Source organism: Somniosus microcephalus, chromosome 12 (genome assembly GCF_052327205.1).
Source record: "Somniosus microcephalus isolate GS21.2 chromosome 12, FLI_Smic_1.0, whole genome shotgun sequence".
Lineage (NCBI taxonomy): Eukaryota > Metazoa > Chordata > Chondrichthyes > Squaliformes > Somniosidae > Somniosus > Somniosus microcephalus.
In genome coordinates, this window is record NC_140998.1 from 1,948,793 (window position 1) to 1,966,815 (window position 18,023).

Consider the following 18,023-nt stretch of genomic DNA (forward strand, 5'->3'; position numbering starts at 1 on the left):
GAGAGATGGGCTTTAATGGGAGAGTAAGGATGTTAGAGAGATGGGCTTTAAATGGGAGAGTAAGGATGTTGGAGAGATGGGCTTTAATGGGAGAGTAAGGATGTTAGAGAGATGGGCTTTAATGGGAGAGTAAGGATGTTGGAGAGATGGGCTTTAATGGGAGTAAGGATGTTGGAGAGATGGGCTTTAATGGGAGAGTGAGGATGTTGGAGAGATGGGCTTTAATGGGAGAGTAAGGATGTTAGAGAGATGGGCTTTAATGGGAGAGTAAGGATGTTAGAGAGATGGGCTTTAATGGGAGAGTAAGGATGTTAGAGAGATGGGCTTTAATGGGAGAGTAAGGATGTTGGAGAGATGGGCTTTAATGGGAGAGTAAGGATGTTGGACAGATGGGCTTTAATGGGAGAGTAAGGATGTTAGAGAGATGGGCTTTAATGGGAGAGTAAGGATGTTAGAGAGATGGGCTTTAATGGGAGAGTAAGGATGTTAGAGAGATGGGCTTTAATGGGAGAGTAAGGATGTTGGAGAGATGGGCTTTAATGGGAGAGTGAGGATGTTGGAGAGATGGGCTTTAATGGGAGAGTAAGGATGTTAGAGAGATGGGCTTTAATGGGGGAGTAAGGATGTTGGAGAGATGGGCTTTAATGGGAGAGTGAGGATGTTGGAGAGATGGGCTTTAATGGGAGAGTGAGGATGTTAGAGAGATGGGCTTTAATGGGAGAGTAAGGATGTTAGAGAGATGGGCTTTAATGGGAGAGTAAGGATGTTGGAGAGATGGGCTTTAATGGGAGAGTGAGGATGTTGGAGAGATGGGCTTTAATGGGAGAGTAAGGATGTTGGAGAGATGGGCTTTAATGGGAGAGTAAGGATGTTAGAGAGATGGGCTTTAATGGGAGAGTAAGGATGTTGGAGAGATGGGCTTTAATGGGAGTAAGGATGTTGGAGAGATGGGCTTTAATGGGAGAGTGAGGATGTTGGAGAGATGGGCTTTAATGGGAGAGTAAGGATGTTAGAGAGATGGGCTTTAATGGGAGTAAGGATGTTGGAGAGATGGGCTTTAATGGGAGAGTGAGGATGTTGGAGAGATGGGCTTTAATGGGAGAGTAAGGATGTTGGACAGATGGGCTTTAATGGGAGAGTGAGGATGTTAGAGAGATGGGCTTTAATGGGAGAGTAAGGATGTTAGAGAGATGGGCTTTAATGGGAGAGTGAGGATGTTGGAGAGATGGGCTTTAATGGGAGAGTAAGGATGTTGGAGAGATGGGCTTTAATGGGAGAGTGAGGATGTTAGAGAGATGGGCTTTAATGGGAGAGTAAGGATGTTGGACAGATGGGCTTCAATGGGAGAGTGAGGATGTTAGAGAGATGGGCTTTAATGGGAGAGTAAGGATGTTGGAGAGATGGGCTTTAATGGGAGAGTAAGGATGTTGGAGAGATGGGCTTTAATGGGAGAGTGAGGATGTTGGAGAGATGGGCTTTAATGGGAGAGTAAGGATGTTAGAGAGATGGGCTTTAATGGGAGAGTGAGGATGTTGGAGAGATGGGCTTTAATGGGAGAGTGAGGATGTTAGAGAGATGGGCTTTAATGGGAGAGTAAGGATGTTAGAGAGATGGGCTTTAATGGGAGAGTAAGGATGTTGGAGAGATGGGCTTTAATGGGAGAGTGAGGATGTTGGAGAGATGGGCTTTAATGGGAGAGTAAGGATGTTAGAGAGATGGGCTTTAATGGGAGAGTAAGGATGTTGGAGAGATGGGCTTTAATGGGAGTGAGGATGTTGGACAGATGGGCTTTAATGGGAGAGTAAGGATGTTAGAGAGATGGGCTTTAATGGGAGAGTAAGGATGTTGGAGAGATGGGCTTTAATGGGAGAGTAAGGATGTTAGAGAGATGGGCTTTAATGGGAGAGTAAGGATGTTGGAGAGATGGGCTTTAATGGGAGAGTAAGGATGTTAGAGAGATGGGCTTTCATGGGAGAGTAAGGATGTTAGAGAGATGGGCTTTAATGGGAGAGTAAGGATGTTGGAGAGATGGGCTTTAATGGGAGAGTGAGGATGTTAGAGAGATGGGCTTTCATGGGAGAGTAAGGATGTTAGAGAGATGGGCTTTAATGGGAGAGTAAGGATGTTAGAGAGATGGGCTTTAATGGGAGAGTAAGGATGTTAGAGAGATGGGCTTTAATGGGAGAGTGAGGATGTTGGAGAGATGGGCTTTAATGGGAGAGTAAGGATGTTGGAGAGATGGGCTTTAATGGGAGAGTAAGGATGTTGGAGAGATGGGCTTTAATGGGAGAGTAAGGATGTTGGAGAGATGGGCTTTAATGGGAGAGTGAGGATGTTAGAGAGATGGGCTTTCATGGGAGAGTAAGGATGTTAGAGAGATGGGCTTTAATGGGAGAGTAAGGATGTTAGAGAGATGGGCTTTAATGGGAGAGTAAGGATGTTGGAGAGATGGGCTTTAATGGGAGAGTGAGGATGTTGGAGAGATGGGCTTTAATGGGAGAGTAAGGATGTTAGAGAGATGGGCTTTAATGGGAGAGTAAGGATGTTGGAGAGATGGGCTTTAATGGGAGAGTAAGGATGTTGGAGAGATGGGCTTTCATGGGAGAGTAAGGATGTTAGAGAGATGGGCTTTAATGGGAGAGTAAGGATGTTGGAGAGATGGGCTTTAATGGGAGAGTAAGGATGTTAGAGAGATGGGCTTTAATGGGAGAGTAAGGATGTTGGAGAGATGGGCTTTAATGGGAGAGTAAGGATGTTGGAGAGATGGGCTTTAATGGGAGAGTGAGGATGTTGGAGAGATGGGCTTTAATGGGAGAGTGAGGATGTTGGAGAGATGGGCTTTAATGGGAGAGTAAGGATGTTGGAGAGATGGGCTTTAATGGGAGAGTGAGGATGTTGGAGAGATGGGCTTTAATGGGAGAGTGAGGATGTTGGAGAGATGGGCTTTAATGGGAGAGTAAGGATGTTGGAGAGATGGGCTTTAATGGGAGAGTAAGGATGTTGGAGAGATGGGCTTTAATGGGAGTAAGGATGTTGGAGAGATGGGCTTTAATGGGAGAGTAAGGATGTTGGACAGATGGGCTTTAATGGGAGAGTAAGGATGTTAGAGAGATGGGCTTTAATGGGAGTAAGGATGTTAGAGAGATGGGCTTTAATGGGAGAGTAAGGATGTTAGAGAGATGGGCTTTAATGGGAGAGTAAGGATGTTAGAGAGATGGGCTTTAATGGGAGAGTAAGGATGTTGGACAGATGGGCTTTAATGGGAGAGTGAGGATGTTGGACAGATGGGCTTTAATGGGAGAGTGAGGATGTTAGAGAGATGGGCTTTAATGGGAGAGTAAGGATGTTAGAGAGATGGGCTTTAATGGGAGAGTGAGGATGTTGGACAGATGGGCTTTAATGGGAGAGTAAGGATGTTAGAGAGATGGGCTTTAATGGGAGAGTAAGGATGTTAGAGAGATGGGCTTTAATGGGAGAGTAAGGATGTTGGAGAGATGGGCTTTAATGGGAGAGTAAGGATGTTGGAGAGATGGGCTTTAATGGGAGAGTGAGGATGTTAGAGAGATGGGCTTTAATGGGAGAGTAAGGATGTTGGAGAGATGGGCTTTAATGGGAGAGTAAGGATGTTGGAGAGATGGGCTTTAATGGGAGTAAGGATGTTGGAGAGATGGGCTTTAATGGGAGAGTAAGGATGTTGGACAGATGGGCTTTAATGGGAGAGTAAGGATGTTAGAGAGATGGGCTTTAATGGGAGTAAGGATGTTAGAGAGATGGGCTTTAATGGGAGAGTAAGGATGTTAGAGAGATGGGCTTTAATGGGAGAGTAAGGATGTTAGAGAGATGGGCTTTAATGGGAGAGTAAGGATGTTAGAGAGATGGGCTTTAATGGGAGAGTGAGGATGTTAGAGAGATGGGCTTTAATGGGAGAGTAAGGATGTTGGAGAGATGGGCTTTAATGGGAGAGTAAGGATGTTAGAGAGATGGGCTTTAATGGGAGAGTAAGGATGTTGGAGAGATGGGCTTTAATGGGAGAGTAAGGATGTTAGAGAGATGGGCTTTAATGGGAGAGTAAGGATGTTGGAGAGATGGGCTTTAATGGGAGAGTGAGGATGTTGGAGAGATGGGCTTTAATGGGAGAGTAAGGATGTTAGAGAGATGGGCTTTAATGGGAGAGTAAGGATGTTAGAGAGATGGGCTTTAATGGGAGAGTAAGGATGTTGGAGAGATGGGCTTTAATGGGAGAGTAAGGATGTTGGAGAGATGGGCTTTAATGGGAGAGTGAGGATGTTGGAGAGATGGGCTTTAATGGGAGAGTGAGGATGTTGGAGAGATGGGCTTTAATGGGAGAGTAAGGATGTTAGAGAGATGGGCTTTAATGGGGGAGTAAGGATGTTGGAGAGATGGGCTTTAATGGGTGAGTAAGGATGTTAGAGAGATGGGCTTTAATGGGAGAGTAAGGATGTTAGAGAGATGGGCTTTAATGGGAGAGTAAGGATGTTGGAGAGATGGGCTTTAATGGGAGAGTAAGGATGTTAGAGAGATGGGCTTTAATGGGTGAGTAAGGACGTTAGAGAGATGGGCTTTAATGGGAGAGTAAGGATGTTAGAGAGATGGGCTTTAATGGGAGAGTAAGGATGTTAGAGAGATGGGCTTTAATGGGAGAGTAAGGATGTTAGAGAGATGGGCTTTAATGGGAGAGTAAGGATGTTGGAGAGATGGGCTTTAATGGGAGAGTAAGGATGTTGGAGAGATGGGCTTTAATGGGAGAGTGAGGATGTTGGAGAGATGGGCTTTAATGGGAGAGTGAGGATGTTGGAGAGATGGGCTTTAATGGGAGAGTAAGGATGTTAGAGAGATGGGCTTTAATGGGAGAGTGAGGATGTTGGAGAGATGGGCTTTAATGGGAGAGTAAGGATGTTAGAGAGATGGGCTTTAATGGGAGAGTAAGGATGTTAGAGAGATGGGCTTTAATGGGAGAGTGAGGATGTTGGAGAGATGGGCTTTAATGGGAGAGTAAGGATGTTGGAGAGATGGGCTTTAATGGGAGAGTGAGGATGTTGGAGAGATGGGCTTTAATGGGAGAGTAAGGATGTTAGAGAGATGGGCTTTAATGGGGGAGTGAGGATGTTGGAGAGATGGGCTTTAATGGGAGAGTAAGGATGTTGGAGAGATGGGCTTTAATGGGAGAGTAAGGATGTTGGAGAGATGGGCTTTAATGGGAGAGTAAGGATGTTAGAGAGATGGGCTTTAATGGGAGAGTAAGGATGTTAGAGAGATGGGCTTTAATGGGAGAGTAAGGATGTTGGAGAGATGGGCTTTAATGGGAGAGTAAGGATGTTGGAGAGATGGGCTTTAATGGGAGAGTGAGGATGTTGGAGAGATGGGCTTTAATGGGAGAGTAAGGATGTTGGAGAGATGGGCTTTAATGGGAGAGTAAGGATGTTAGAGAGATGGGCTTTAATGGGAGAGTAAGGATGTTAGAGAGATGGGCTTTAATGGGAGAGTAAGGATGTTAGAGAGATGGGCTTTAATGGGAGAGTAAGGATGTTGGAGAGATGGGCTTTAATGGGAGAGTAAGGATGTTGGAGAGATGGGCTTTAATGGGAGAGTAAGGATGTTAGAGAGATGGGCTTTAATGGGAGAGTAAGGATGTTGGAGAGATGGGCTTTAATGGGAGAGTAAGGATGTTAGAGAGATGGGCTTTAATGGGAGAGTAAGGATGTTGGAGAGATGGGCTTTAATGGGAGAGTAAGGATGTTGGAGAGATGGGCTTTAATGGGAGAGTAAGGATGTTAGAGAGATGGGCTTTAATGGGAGAGTAAGGATGTTAGAGAGATGGGCTGTGGTTGCTTTCTCATCCCTGATTTTTCTTACTTTCTAATTCTTATTTAATATTGGACTACAATCCTACTTAGCTAGGCAAGTGTATTTGGATTGCTCCATAATCTGGGATAAATAGGGGGATGTGCGTACATTTACTCAAGTCTCTGTTCCCATACTGCCTCTAACCAGCAGCTGGAAAACATAAAACACAGGAACATGGGAGAACAGCGAGTTAAAAGACAGCAGCCTACCTGAGGAAGGGACACAGTAACACACCAGCAAACAGAACTGAAAAATTCACCACTCTATTACATTTTATTAACAACAAAGTAACTTTAAACCCTACCATGAAGTGGCTGATCCACTAATCAGTGCAGCCAACATCTTTTCATTTACAATGCTAGGTCTGGAAATGCAACCTTTGTTTAACCCTTGTTCTTCGCACACAGACTGCTTTTTCAAAACCACAAGTTGACACCTCCAATTGGGAGGCCCAGCCACCACAATGTGAAGTCTTACCTTCTTCCTCTATCAATCAGTGCTGGCACTGGCCTGAAGTTATTGAGTATGAGGTAGTTGGAAGTCAAGACAAATTGCACCTAGAACTAAAGTCTGGAGGTTGTTATTTTCAGATAGAAACTCCCGGAAAAGGCAGATTGTAAAGATTTACATCTTCGAATGTAAACTGGAAAGAGCAGCACACACGTGATGCTGCGGCACATCGTATTGGTGACTGCTGCAACTAAGCAGATCACTCAGCTGTATTTAGAGTTCAACTTATTGGAGATGTTAAGGTCATAGACAAAAGTGCAGGAGAGTTTTACTAGGATACCAAGGATGAGAAGAATTATTTAAAAAGAGACTAGAAAAAAGGCTCTTTTCATTCGAGTGGAGAAGGTTAAGAGGAGATCTGATCGAGATGTTCAAAATTCTGAAGGTTTTTGATAAGCTAAAATGAGGAGAAAGTATTTTCACTGGGCGGTGAGTGGAAATAGAGGGCATGAATTGATCACCATCACCAAAAGAATGAAGGGAGAGCTTCGGGGAACCTGCTCTTTTATACGCAGAGGATTGTCAGCAAATATAATGCCTGACTAGTGGGGCAGAATCCATATCACTTGTAAAAGGGAAATCGATAAATATTTGAGAAATAAAAAGGTATAGGGTAGAGGAAAGGGGCGAAGTGGATAACTCTTTCAGAGCTGCCACAGGCATGATGGGCCAAATGGCCTCCTCCTGTGCTGTAAAATGCGATGGTTGGAGGAGGCTCTGGGAGCGGCAGGACTGAATATTATATTGTGAACTGGACTTCAGATGTCAGACACATATTTAAGACTTTTTTGGCCCTCTTAACTGAAAATGTCTTGCATAAGTTAACAGTCTCTCTTTTGAACATGGAATGGTTTACTGTCAGTAATAAATGTCCTGCTCACATTTCACAGAATTTAGACTTGAAGAAAGTCAAAATGAAGCTTATCCCACACTTCACATTATCCAGGCCATTGCAGCAATACAGTAACAGCCAAAGCGATGGAAATGAAAGCTACCAACAAGAGAGCGGACACCCTTTATTAGACACTGTACCCACAAATGATTACAATTAACACCCTTTGCTTCTCTCCATTTTTAAAGTAATATCTGCCGATATAATTGGGGTACTGGCTGAGCGAGGTAGCTGAATTAACACAAGCACTTGTTCCTGAATCTACCCAATCTTAATAGTTAAAGAGTTAATTGCTATCTCTAGATATATATGGACTAAAATTCCTGTCTTTATTCATTTTAACAAAAAGTCAGCATGAGTTTTCTGGTCACTGTATTATGAGAAATACACCCAGACCAGAGGACAATGCAGTGACGGGCAACTGAACTGACAGCTGGGAGTCAGCAGAGTTGAGGAGAGGCCACAGAAAGTGGGATCGTCTGTACTGGAGGAGGTGGTTCAGGGATGATCTTATAGTAGACTCAAGACCCTAAAGGGCACAGACAAGATAAATATTTGTATTTTTAACACAGGGGTACGGTAGCAGACTGGTTATGTTACTGGACTGTAATCCAGAGGCCTGGACTAATGATCCACATCAGTTCAAATCCCACCACGGCAGCTGGAGAATTTAAATTCAATTAATTAAATAAATCTGGAATTAAAAAGCTAGTATCAGTAAAAGTGACCATGAAGCTGTCCGATTGTCGTAAAAACCCACCTGGTTCACTCATGTCCTTTAGGGAAGGAAATCTGCCGTCCTTACCCGGTCTGGCCGATATGTGACTCAGACCCACAGCAATGTGGTTGACTCTTAACTGCCCTCTGAAATGGCTGAGCGAGACACTCAGTTGTCACCACCACCTTCTCAAGGGCAATTAGGGGTGGGCAATAATTGCTGGCCAGCAATGCCCACATCCCAGGAACGAATAAAAAAGTCAAACACTCTACAAGAGGGCATGGCCTTTAACTTACGTGGGGGGAGGGGGTAATTAACCATTTTTGGCATAGCTAACAAATGTATGGAATTGGCTGCTGAGAGAGGAGCCAAGGCTAATTGTAGCAGCAAATTTAAGTGTTGGATAAGTAGTAGATGTTTTCCAGCCTGGTACATTGCTATACAATCATGGAACACTGTTTCATACTCACACCAAGCTTTTGTTGAAATTAGTGGACAGAAATCTCACCCCATATAACCATTAATTGATGATTCAGCGTATGTTAACCTGGCTCTCCCTTCAAACACTGACTAACCCATTGTACCTTTGCAACAGTTTTATATTTCAGATTTCCAGCATTAATACTTTTGTTTTTATCCCTACATCAACTAGGTTTGTAAATTCAGCTCCCTCAATCAGCCTCAGTAACTCTTTGAAGCTCGTACCTCAGTGAGTTCAATACTCGCTCTTGAACAGACACACAATTCCAACAGGCAAGGTTGGAGGATCACACACCTCCCTTTCCATGTAGCATTCAATCTTACAGCCTTTATACAGCACATCCACTGAAACAAGCAAGTCTGAGTGATGGGCAGTCCTGGGACTGAAATGCATAACCTTCCAGTCAAATGAAGTTGATGTGGATTCTTAAGACCCACCCATTTCCCCAACACAACTATAAGGAGGCAGCCAGACAGGTCAATAGCCCTGGATTAAGTTAAAGAAACACCCTCACATTCCAGTTTTGTGATACACATCCATTCTGTTAACTTTAGCATACTTCCCGCCATCTTTTGAGGCATGCTGTCAGCTGGGAGACTAAAAGCAGTACAAGGGTGTGAGCTAGGCACACATGGCTGAAGAACGTGGAATGAATAGCATGCACATGATTTGAGTAGTTTTGAACAGAAATCTATCCAGCGTTGCCAACACTTGCGATTCACAGAAGGTTTAATGCTTGTGATTCATGTGGGAAACTTAAAATGCGGCGATGTACCTGAACTAATTGGGAGCACTGGCAACACTGTGTGCCATTTATTCACAACACTCAAACACAAAATAAAATGAATTAATCTGACGTTAAAGTAATCAGCAAATAACTTATTGAAGCTCAACTGTAAGCCACTGGTGTCCATCAGTACTAACACTTATCTACACAACAGTGGACTGTCCTGAGGGTTCACAATCACCAAGCAGGCCCCCACAGCATTGGTATGCCAGTTACTGCAGGTGGCGGAACACATCTCTTTGTTTAGTGTGCATTTGCTACAGGTGCAGATAACCATTCTATATAAACCAATTCACTAGAGTTTCATGTACAGTTAGCAGAATGTAACAAAGATTACACAGCTTCCACATACGGCCATCTTGGCCCAGCAGATCTAACCCATAGTAAGATTTTAAAGGACCTAATCTGTTTAATTTGGGATTGCATTTTTTCAAACGCAAAAATGAAATTCTTACCTGCGTGATTTTCCTTCGCATCCTTTTTGCAAGTAAACAAACACAAACAACACACTAATAATCATTCTGTACAATGCAATAAGAACAATTAGGGTAATCAGTAACCAGAATAAATACAACGGCAGTTAAAAAAGGTCCAGTAATTAACACATTTCATTTCCTTCGACAGAACAGAATTTAGAAAAACAATTAAGAAGTTTAAACAGAGATAATTTACAGAGACTGAAACCTGGAGCCCAGCCCCTTGACACAACCGGCCAGTGAGACAAGAGGAGGCGTTGATACATGAACAACCTTCCAACCCCTTCAATGATGCCTATTGTGAAAGTGGGAAAACAAATTACAGGTAAAAAAGGAGCACAGTAAGGGGCAGAGTCCCAAGGATCAAAAAGAACAGTGGGTGAAAACATAGTTTGCCAAACAAGAGAAATTCCTTTTAATCCTTGTGTGACTAATCTCAGGGGATGTCAGGGTGAATTGCAAGGGGGTCTGCAGTTTATGTATGAAATACTTCAAGAAGCACAACTATATCTAGCGATTTAATTGGAAACAAGGAAGGCATTATAGAGACCTTGGATGGGAAGATGGGCTACTGTGCATGGATTGAAGGGCCAAATGCCCCTTTCTCATTCCAAGCTGTTCTTAAGCACTTGGCCTGACTGAGCTGGAGCACATCGTTCTCCAACTTGGCCATCTTCTACAGCGATCACAGTGCAAGGAAAGATCTGGTGCGCTACCTTTCTCACAATCATGTAAATGATGCTCCCCACAATTCTATCTGCTGATGGCCGTGCAAAATGTGAAAGATGATAGAAAGTAGAAATCTGGATTTCCAAGTACACGGTGGTTGGTTGGCAAGCAATGTGAATGAGGAGCATTCCCATACTCTAAGTTTCGAGAAACCATAAGCATCTGTAATTATTAAGAATAAGGTGTGACACAGGAACAGGAGGAGGCCATTCAGCCCCTCGAGCCTGTTCTGCCATTCAATGGGATCACGGCTGATCTGTATCCTAACTCCATCCAGCTGCCTTGGCTCCTTATCGTTTTATACCCTTGGCTAGCAAAAATCTATCGATCTCAGATTTGAAATGATTAATTGCGCTAACATCGACTGCTTTTTGTGGGAGAGAGTTCCACACTCTACCACCCTTTGTGTGAAGTAGTGTTTCCCAACGTCTCTCCTGAACGGCCTGGCTCTGATTGCAAGGTTATGCCCCCTTGTCCGAGACTCCCTCACCAGCGGGGAAAGTTTCTCCCTATCTACCCTTTCAAAATCCTAAAAACCTCAATCAAATCACCCGTAACCTTCTACAGTATACTCCAGGGAATACAAGCCTAGTTTCTGTAATCTCTCCTCATAATCTAACCCTTGGAGCCCTGGTAATATTCTGGTGAATCTGCGCGGCACTCCTTCCAAGGACAATATATCCTGTCTAAGGTGCGGTGCCCAGAGCTGCTCACAGTGCTCCAGATGTGGTCTAACCAGGGCTTTGTATAGCTGCAGCAAAACTTCCTCCCCTTTATATTCTAGCCCTCTAGTTATAAAGGCTAACATTCCATTAGCCCTTTTGATTATTTTTGTACCTGACTACAACATTTTAGTGATCTGTGTATATGGACCCCTAAATTTTTTTGGACCACCACTGTTCCTAGCTTTTCACCATTTACTCGGTTCTATCCTTTTTTGGTCCATATGGATGACCTCACACTTACCTGCGCTGAAATCCATCTGCCACAGTTTTGCCCACTCACTGAATCTATCAATGTCTCTTTGTAATTTATGCTCCCGTCGACACTACTTACTGCACCACCAATCGTTGTGACAGAATAGAGGGAAGATTCAGTTGACTGAGCTCTGTCCTACAGTAAATCACTTAATTCTTTTGAAGACTTAAAATACCTGCACAAATTGTAAAAATATTTTTGTAACTTACACTACAAATATAAAGAACAGCTAATAATAAATGCTGTTTTTGTGTATTTGTTCTTGTGATGTGGGCGACACTGGGAAAACAGCATTTATTGCCCATCTTTAGTTATCCTGAGGACAACCACACAGCGTGGGATAGAGTCACGTACAGACTGGGTAGGGGTGCTGGTTCCCTTCCCTGAAGGAGATTAGAAGAGAAGACTGAGGGGTGACCTGATGGAGGTCTTCAAGATTGTGAAAGGGTTTGATGGGGTAGACGTAGAGAAAATGTTTCCACTTGCAGGCGAGACCAGAACTAGGGGCCACAAATATAAGATAGTCATTAATAAATCCAATAGGGAATTCAGGAGAAACTTCTTTACCCCGAGAGTGGTGAGAATGTGGAACTCGCTAACACAAGGCGAATAGCATAGGTGCATTTAAAGGGAAGCTAGATAAGCATATGAGGGTGAAGGGATTAGAAGGATATGTTGATGGGGTGATATGAAGAGGGGTGGGAGGAGGCTCATGTGGAGCATAAACACAGACGTGGACCTGTTGGGCTGAAGGGTCTGTTTCTGTGTTGCAGTTATATAGGGCTTTGGTGAGACCACATCTGGAGTACTGTGTACATTTTCGGTCCTCTTACTTAAGGAAGGATATACTTGCCTTAGAGGGGATGCAATAAAGGTTCACTAAATTGATTCCGGGGATGAGAGGGCTGTCCTGGAGGAGAGATTGAGTAGACTAGGCCTATATTCTCGAGTTTAGAAGAATGAGAGGTGATCTCATTGAAACATATAAAATTCTTACAGGGCTTGACAGGGTAGATGCAGGGAGGATGTTTCCCCTGGCTGGGGAGTCTAGGACCAGGGGTCACAGTCTCAGAATAAGGGGTCGGCCATTTAGGACTGAGGTGAGGAGAAATTTCTTCACTCAGAGGGTGGTGAATCTTTGGAATTCTCTACCCCAGAGGACTGTGGAGGCTCAGTCAGTGAGTATATTCAAGACAGAGGTCGATAGATTTTGGGGCAATAAGGGAATCAAGGGGTTCAGGCAGGAAAGTGGAGGTGATGTAGAAGTTCAGCCATGGTCTTATTGAATGGCGGATCAGCTTGAGGGGCCATTTGGCCTACACCTGCTCCTAATTCTTATATTCTTAAATACTTTGTAATTAGTGAACCAGTCGGGCTTTTACAACAGCTGCTTTCATGGTCATTATTTCTGGTGTCAGTCCACAAATTGACAGGATTTATTGAATGCAATTTCACAATTTACCATGGTAGGATTTGACCTCAATCTCTGGTTGCTAGTCCAGTACCATAATCACCACGTTACCGTTAACCAAGTTAATAATTATCCAAAATCTTACTCAGAACTGGAGTTAAATTAAGTAGGGTATAGTATGCACAGATCCTATTTCAGGGTTTCTTAATCCATTTTTAGGAGAGGGAAATGGAAGCACACCACCAGGTCCAACATTAGGAGGAGAGGCAGCAAACCAGGAAAGAACTGTAAAAATCTACTCAACAGGTGCAAATCCCTATCCCTTAACATCCACAGCTTTCAGCAATACTGAAGTGTCCTGCTTCTTCTCATAGTTACACACAATTCCCCCCCAAATAATTGTTTAATCATCGCCCCAAATAACCGTTTAATCATCGCCCCAAATAACCGTTTAATCATCGCCCCAAATAACCGTTTAATCATCGCCCCAAATAACCGTTTAATCATCGCCCCAAATAACTGTTTAACCAACACCCCTAATAACCGTTTAATCATCGCCCCAAATAACTGTTTAACCAACACCCCTAATAACCGTTTAATCATCGCCCCAAATAACCGTTTAATCATCGCCCCAAATAACCGTTTAATCATCTCCCCAAATAACTGTTTAACCAACACCCCTAATAACCGTTTAATCATCTCCCCAAATAACCGTTTAATCATCTCCCCAAATAACCGTTTAATCATCTCCCCAAATAGCTGTTTAACCAACACCCCTAATAACCGTTTAATCATCTCCCCAAATAACTGTTTAACCAACACCCCTAATAACCGTTTAATCATCGCCCCAAATAACCGTTTAATCATCTCCCCAAATAACTGTTTAATCATCGCCCCAAATAACTGTTTAACCAACACCCCTAATAACCGTTTAATCATCGCCCCAAATAACTGTTTAACCAACACCCCTAATAACCGTTTAATCATCGCCCCAAATAACCGTTTAATCATCGCCCCAAATAACCGTTTAATCATCTCCCCAAATAACCGTTTAATCATCTCCCCAAATAACTGTTTAACCAACACCCCTAATAACCGTTTAATCATCTCCCCAAATAACCGTTTAATCATCTCCCCAAATAACCGTTTAATCATCTCCCCAAATAACCGTTTAATCATCTCCCCAAATAGCTGTTTAACCAACACCCCTAATAACCGTTTAATCATCGCCCCAAATAACCGTTTAATCATCTCCCCAAATAACTGTTTAATCATCGCCCCAAATAACTGTTTAACCAACACCATCCCCCCTGCCCACCTGAGAACTGGCAACATTTTAAAGTCTGTCTTCTGTTGTTGCTGCCACCATCGCTAGGTTGTAGCTGGGTTGAAATGGCCGGGCCTCTGCACTGTGGGGTTGGATAAATCTACAGGCACAGTAATGAGGTCAACTAATGGAATTAAATTTAAAGATGGGACAGGCCAGTGACAGGTGGGAATATGCATCGACACCCCCTTAGCTCCAAGCTGCTGAAGTTGCTAGTGGGAAGCTGAAGCACTGTTGCTGAGATAGTTCAAGTTTTGAGGTGAGTAGTGGATTTCCTATCACAGCACGGATGCAGATTCCAGGCCGATGAGCAACAGTAAACCAAGCTTCCAGATTTACAGACATTTTTTCAGTTTCTTTTTCAGACACAAACCAAAAAAAAAAGGATTCCGATGGACTTTAACTCCAACCTTGAGGGCTGTTTAAGATACTTACATGTTATTTCCCAGTTAAGGTTGTTTGGAATAGATTCCTTCCCAAGGCCAGCAAAGAGACATAACAGTGGTGGAAACAAAATGCACACAATACAGATCAGCAGTGTAAAACCTTAGATTTCAAACTCCTTCATTTAAAAGTCTAACCTTCGAGGTGTTGAAACTAACTGTACATCAGTAAACAGCAAACTACATACAGCTCCCTGTGTACAAAGACAGCTCTGACAAAGTCTGCTCAGACACATATAGATTACATTGTTAGGATGTAGATTCTAAACAGGGTGCAGTGGCTTGCTATTATTCTACAGTGTTTTCAATAACTACAGCTTTCATTGGTTACTATCAGTACATTCAGGCACTTCACATTGAAACAGACGGAACCAATGCCTTAATCTAAACACTTCTCACATGTCCAGGATAGACAGGCACAGACTGGGGTTGCTACCTGGCTGGCTTATCATTAGTCCAGCCAGGTTTTTCAAATCTCCAGAGGTTGCCAATTTTAAACAGCAAAAAAGTAGTTTAAAAAAAAACGATTTAAAGGCACACAATATTAAAAAGTTATAGTATTGCTAGTTACAATAGTCAACTGCTAACAATTTCAAAATGCCAGCCAGGCAACTAAAAAATCAGTTGGCAACTCTAACACATACTCAAAAAATTATAATCTGTCTCAGCAAGAAATACCTGAGACAGGTGTGTAGTACTGGGATTGCAAAACAACCCAGGTAACATCAACTCAGAGAGCCTGTAATGCTGTACTCAGAGAGAAGCCAATCTAAGAATATTAAACATACAAAGAATGAATTGTTACAACTGTGTTTAAATTAAAGCCTCATTGATTTTCATGCATTTCCCTCCATCTATTGGGTTCTTTGCACCACCCTGAGCGAGACACAGGGCAGTGACCTGTCCATGGGAGGTACAAATAACCCGTCCCTCGGGGAAGTACTTCGCCATCATTCAACAGACAACTCTGGGCACGAACGCTCATCACACAAGGAATCTTGGACACAAAACTGGGTTACTCTGTTGGCAATACAGTGAAATCCCTCCACAGAATAAAACCCCAGCAACAGGCATCCTTGCATTATACTACAGGCTCATTATACCTCTAGTCAGAGTATTCTGTGCTCACTGATTTAGGGCACTTGGTTTTGCCAGGATTTTTCTTTCCCCTGCTAACAAGCAAGTGTAAATGAATCATTGCGGATTCATTGTCCCACCACATATCTTGTGATCTCAGATGGGTAGTCACATGCCCCTTTCTTTCCCCTCTCCAAAGGTGTGGGTGCTAATCAGAACGTGGATAAATATTTCTGGGAAAGGGAAACCAGTGCCCAATTTTGGGAGCTGATTGGAGTTAACTCTTACTTGTACGTTTTGGTTTTGTCCAACCAGATTCCACAGATAAGGGAGCCAACCATTCCCGAAACCACGATAGTCAGCCCAATCCTCCCAGCATTCAATTCTTCGCCCTGAGAGAAAGCAGAACATAATCAGCAGATTCCTCAAGTTAATAATATCAGTACCAGTTCCTGTTGGTAGAGGGCTCAAGTTCACATTTATTCATCACACGTTGTCATTTTTCACACATTCACACATATCTGGTCTGCACTCATACTCACACTGTAGGCCACCAACATTGAATCTGAAATCAGGTTTCTATAAAACAGGGTTCATTCAAAAATAACATCATTGGATTTCTGGATTATTTCTGTCTTCAGTTATTCTTGTTGCTGAAAGTTGATTTCTTCAGATTTCAATCCACTAGGTTAGATCTCTTCAAGGTAAAATTTGACAAGTATCTTGAAGAGAGATACATTATCAGATACAACCGCTAGGACAGTTGCCATGAGATTTTCTATGTTTCAACATCTCAGACCATCAACATTCAAACAGCTAGGTTAGGGAGGGAGTCTTGTATCTCTATTCTCGTGGCTTGATAAGACAGCAGGTTCGAAGTGCCTCCAAAACACAAGCAACACTATGAAGTTCATAACCAGTCACAAATACCTCAAAGGCAAACTGCATGTGTGAACACCCCATCCAGTCAATAGATGGAAAAAGTACAGAATAGGCCAGCAAAGCACTTACTACTTTTCCTAATACATTACATGAGCCCTTATTTCACTTGGTTTTGCCAGGAATTTTCCTTCCCCTGCTAACAAGCAAGTGTAAACGAATCATTGTGGATTCATTGTCCCAACACATATCTTGTGATCTCAGATGGGTAGTCACCAATGAGAAACATCACCAATGAGATGTTTGCATTTCCTTAACTGGCAACTGGACAAATAAGTGGATAAGTTTTTGCTGTGGCCTGGCATCCGCTGGACTAAGGTTGGCCAAATTGAAAAACTAAAACCCCATGTGACAATGTTGTGGAGAATAGAGACCCAACACACTGCCATAGTGCAAGCTACCAAACTCAACTGTACTCTCCTGGAGAGGCAACAGCAGAAGCCAAATATCCGCCCACAAAAAAAGGGAGGAGGAAAAAGTTGTGGAGGAAGAGTGAACTCAGACTGCAGTCATGAACATCCCAAGAGCCAATCTCCAGACTAAGGATGAGGAGCAGGTGACCCTCCTACCTCTCAAACAGGGATAGTGTGTGGCGATTCCAGTAGGAATGGAAACTACCTTAAAGAGTCTTACCCTCAAAATAAAAAGGTACAGAGGTATAGATCTGCCTTTGCTGTGGGTCTGGCAGACAGCATTGTGAGTCTCTCTGTTCAGAATCTTACTGCACAGAAGGAGGCCATTCAGCCCATCGTGCCTGTCGTGTCCTGTTACAATACATTCTGCTAAAAACTGGGGCATGGTGCAGATGCACTGGACTGTTCAGTTCCAGGTCCCTCAGCTGATCAAATTGAATAGCTTTGCTTCCCCTTCAATAGTTGCAGAACCCCTCCTACATCTGGCAGATCACACTGATTCTTTAGTCTCTTGCTCTTCAAAACATCTGGGTTAATCTGACAGTGATCACTAACAGCTAAATTACATTACCTACATTCTTAATTGAAAACAATTTGTTTACAGCACAGAAATAAACCTGAGAATCTTCTTCATTCTTCAAATGAAAACCACTGGCATACAGCACAAGAATAAATCCACGTTGATACTTGGGAAAAGTCACTGAAGACAAAGTTTGGAAATGAATAGCATTACCAATGGGTTCCTCCAATGTCTCATTAGGTAAAGCGCATCGCAAGGCAGGAGTAGCAAATAAACAGGTCAGGTTTTAATATTTTTAGGAAGGACGAGGAGAATGGCAATATTGGTGAAATGCTGTAGAGAGGACTAGTGTACACAAAAAAAGGTTCTAGCTATTTGATGTCTGTTCTGATTTTCAGGCAGACTTGAATCCTGGTGGTCAGAGTTGCTGTTGGAAACAAAGGGGAGCCTCGTGCAT

General features: G+C 43.0%; 2 protein-coding genes across 4 annotated transcripts in view; both read right to left on the reverse strand.

The window, feature by feature from the left end:
* LOC147108980 (uncharacterized) overlaps positions 1 to 14,610 on the reverse strand; it is a 29,901-nt gene extending 15,291 nt beyond the window's left edge. Inside the window, exons 1-2 of the mRNA XM_086002527.1 lie at positions 9,709 to 14,610; positions 5,974 to 6,015 (exon numbers count right to left, since the gene is read on the reverse strand). Coding sequence (XP_085858653.1) covers positions 13,187 to 14,182 — 996 coding nt within the window. The 5' untranslated portion in view covers positions 14,183 to 14,610 and the 3' untranslated portion in view covers positions 5,974 to 6,015; positions 9,709 to 13,186. The remainder of the gene's footprint in view (positions 1 to 5,973; positions 6,016 to 9,708) is intronic.
* Positions 1 to 18,023, reverse strand: part of flvcr2a (FLVCR choline and putative heme transporter 2a) — a 238,658-nt gene that overhangs the window by 59,424 nt on the left and 161,211 nt on the right. For 2 of the 3 annotated variants that reach the window (XM_086002524.1, XM_086002523.1), the window contains exon 5: positions 15,983 to 16,086. In XM_086002524.1, coding sequence (XP_085858650.1) covers positions 15,983 to 16,086 — 104 coding nt within the window. Of the gene's footprint in view, positions 1 to 14,616; positions 14,647 to 15,982; positions 16,087 to 18,023 lie in introns of all 3 variants that reach the window. The other variant, XM_086002525.1, reaches the window with a different exon arrangement.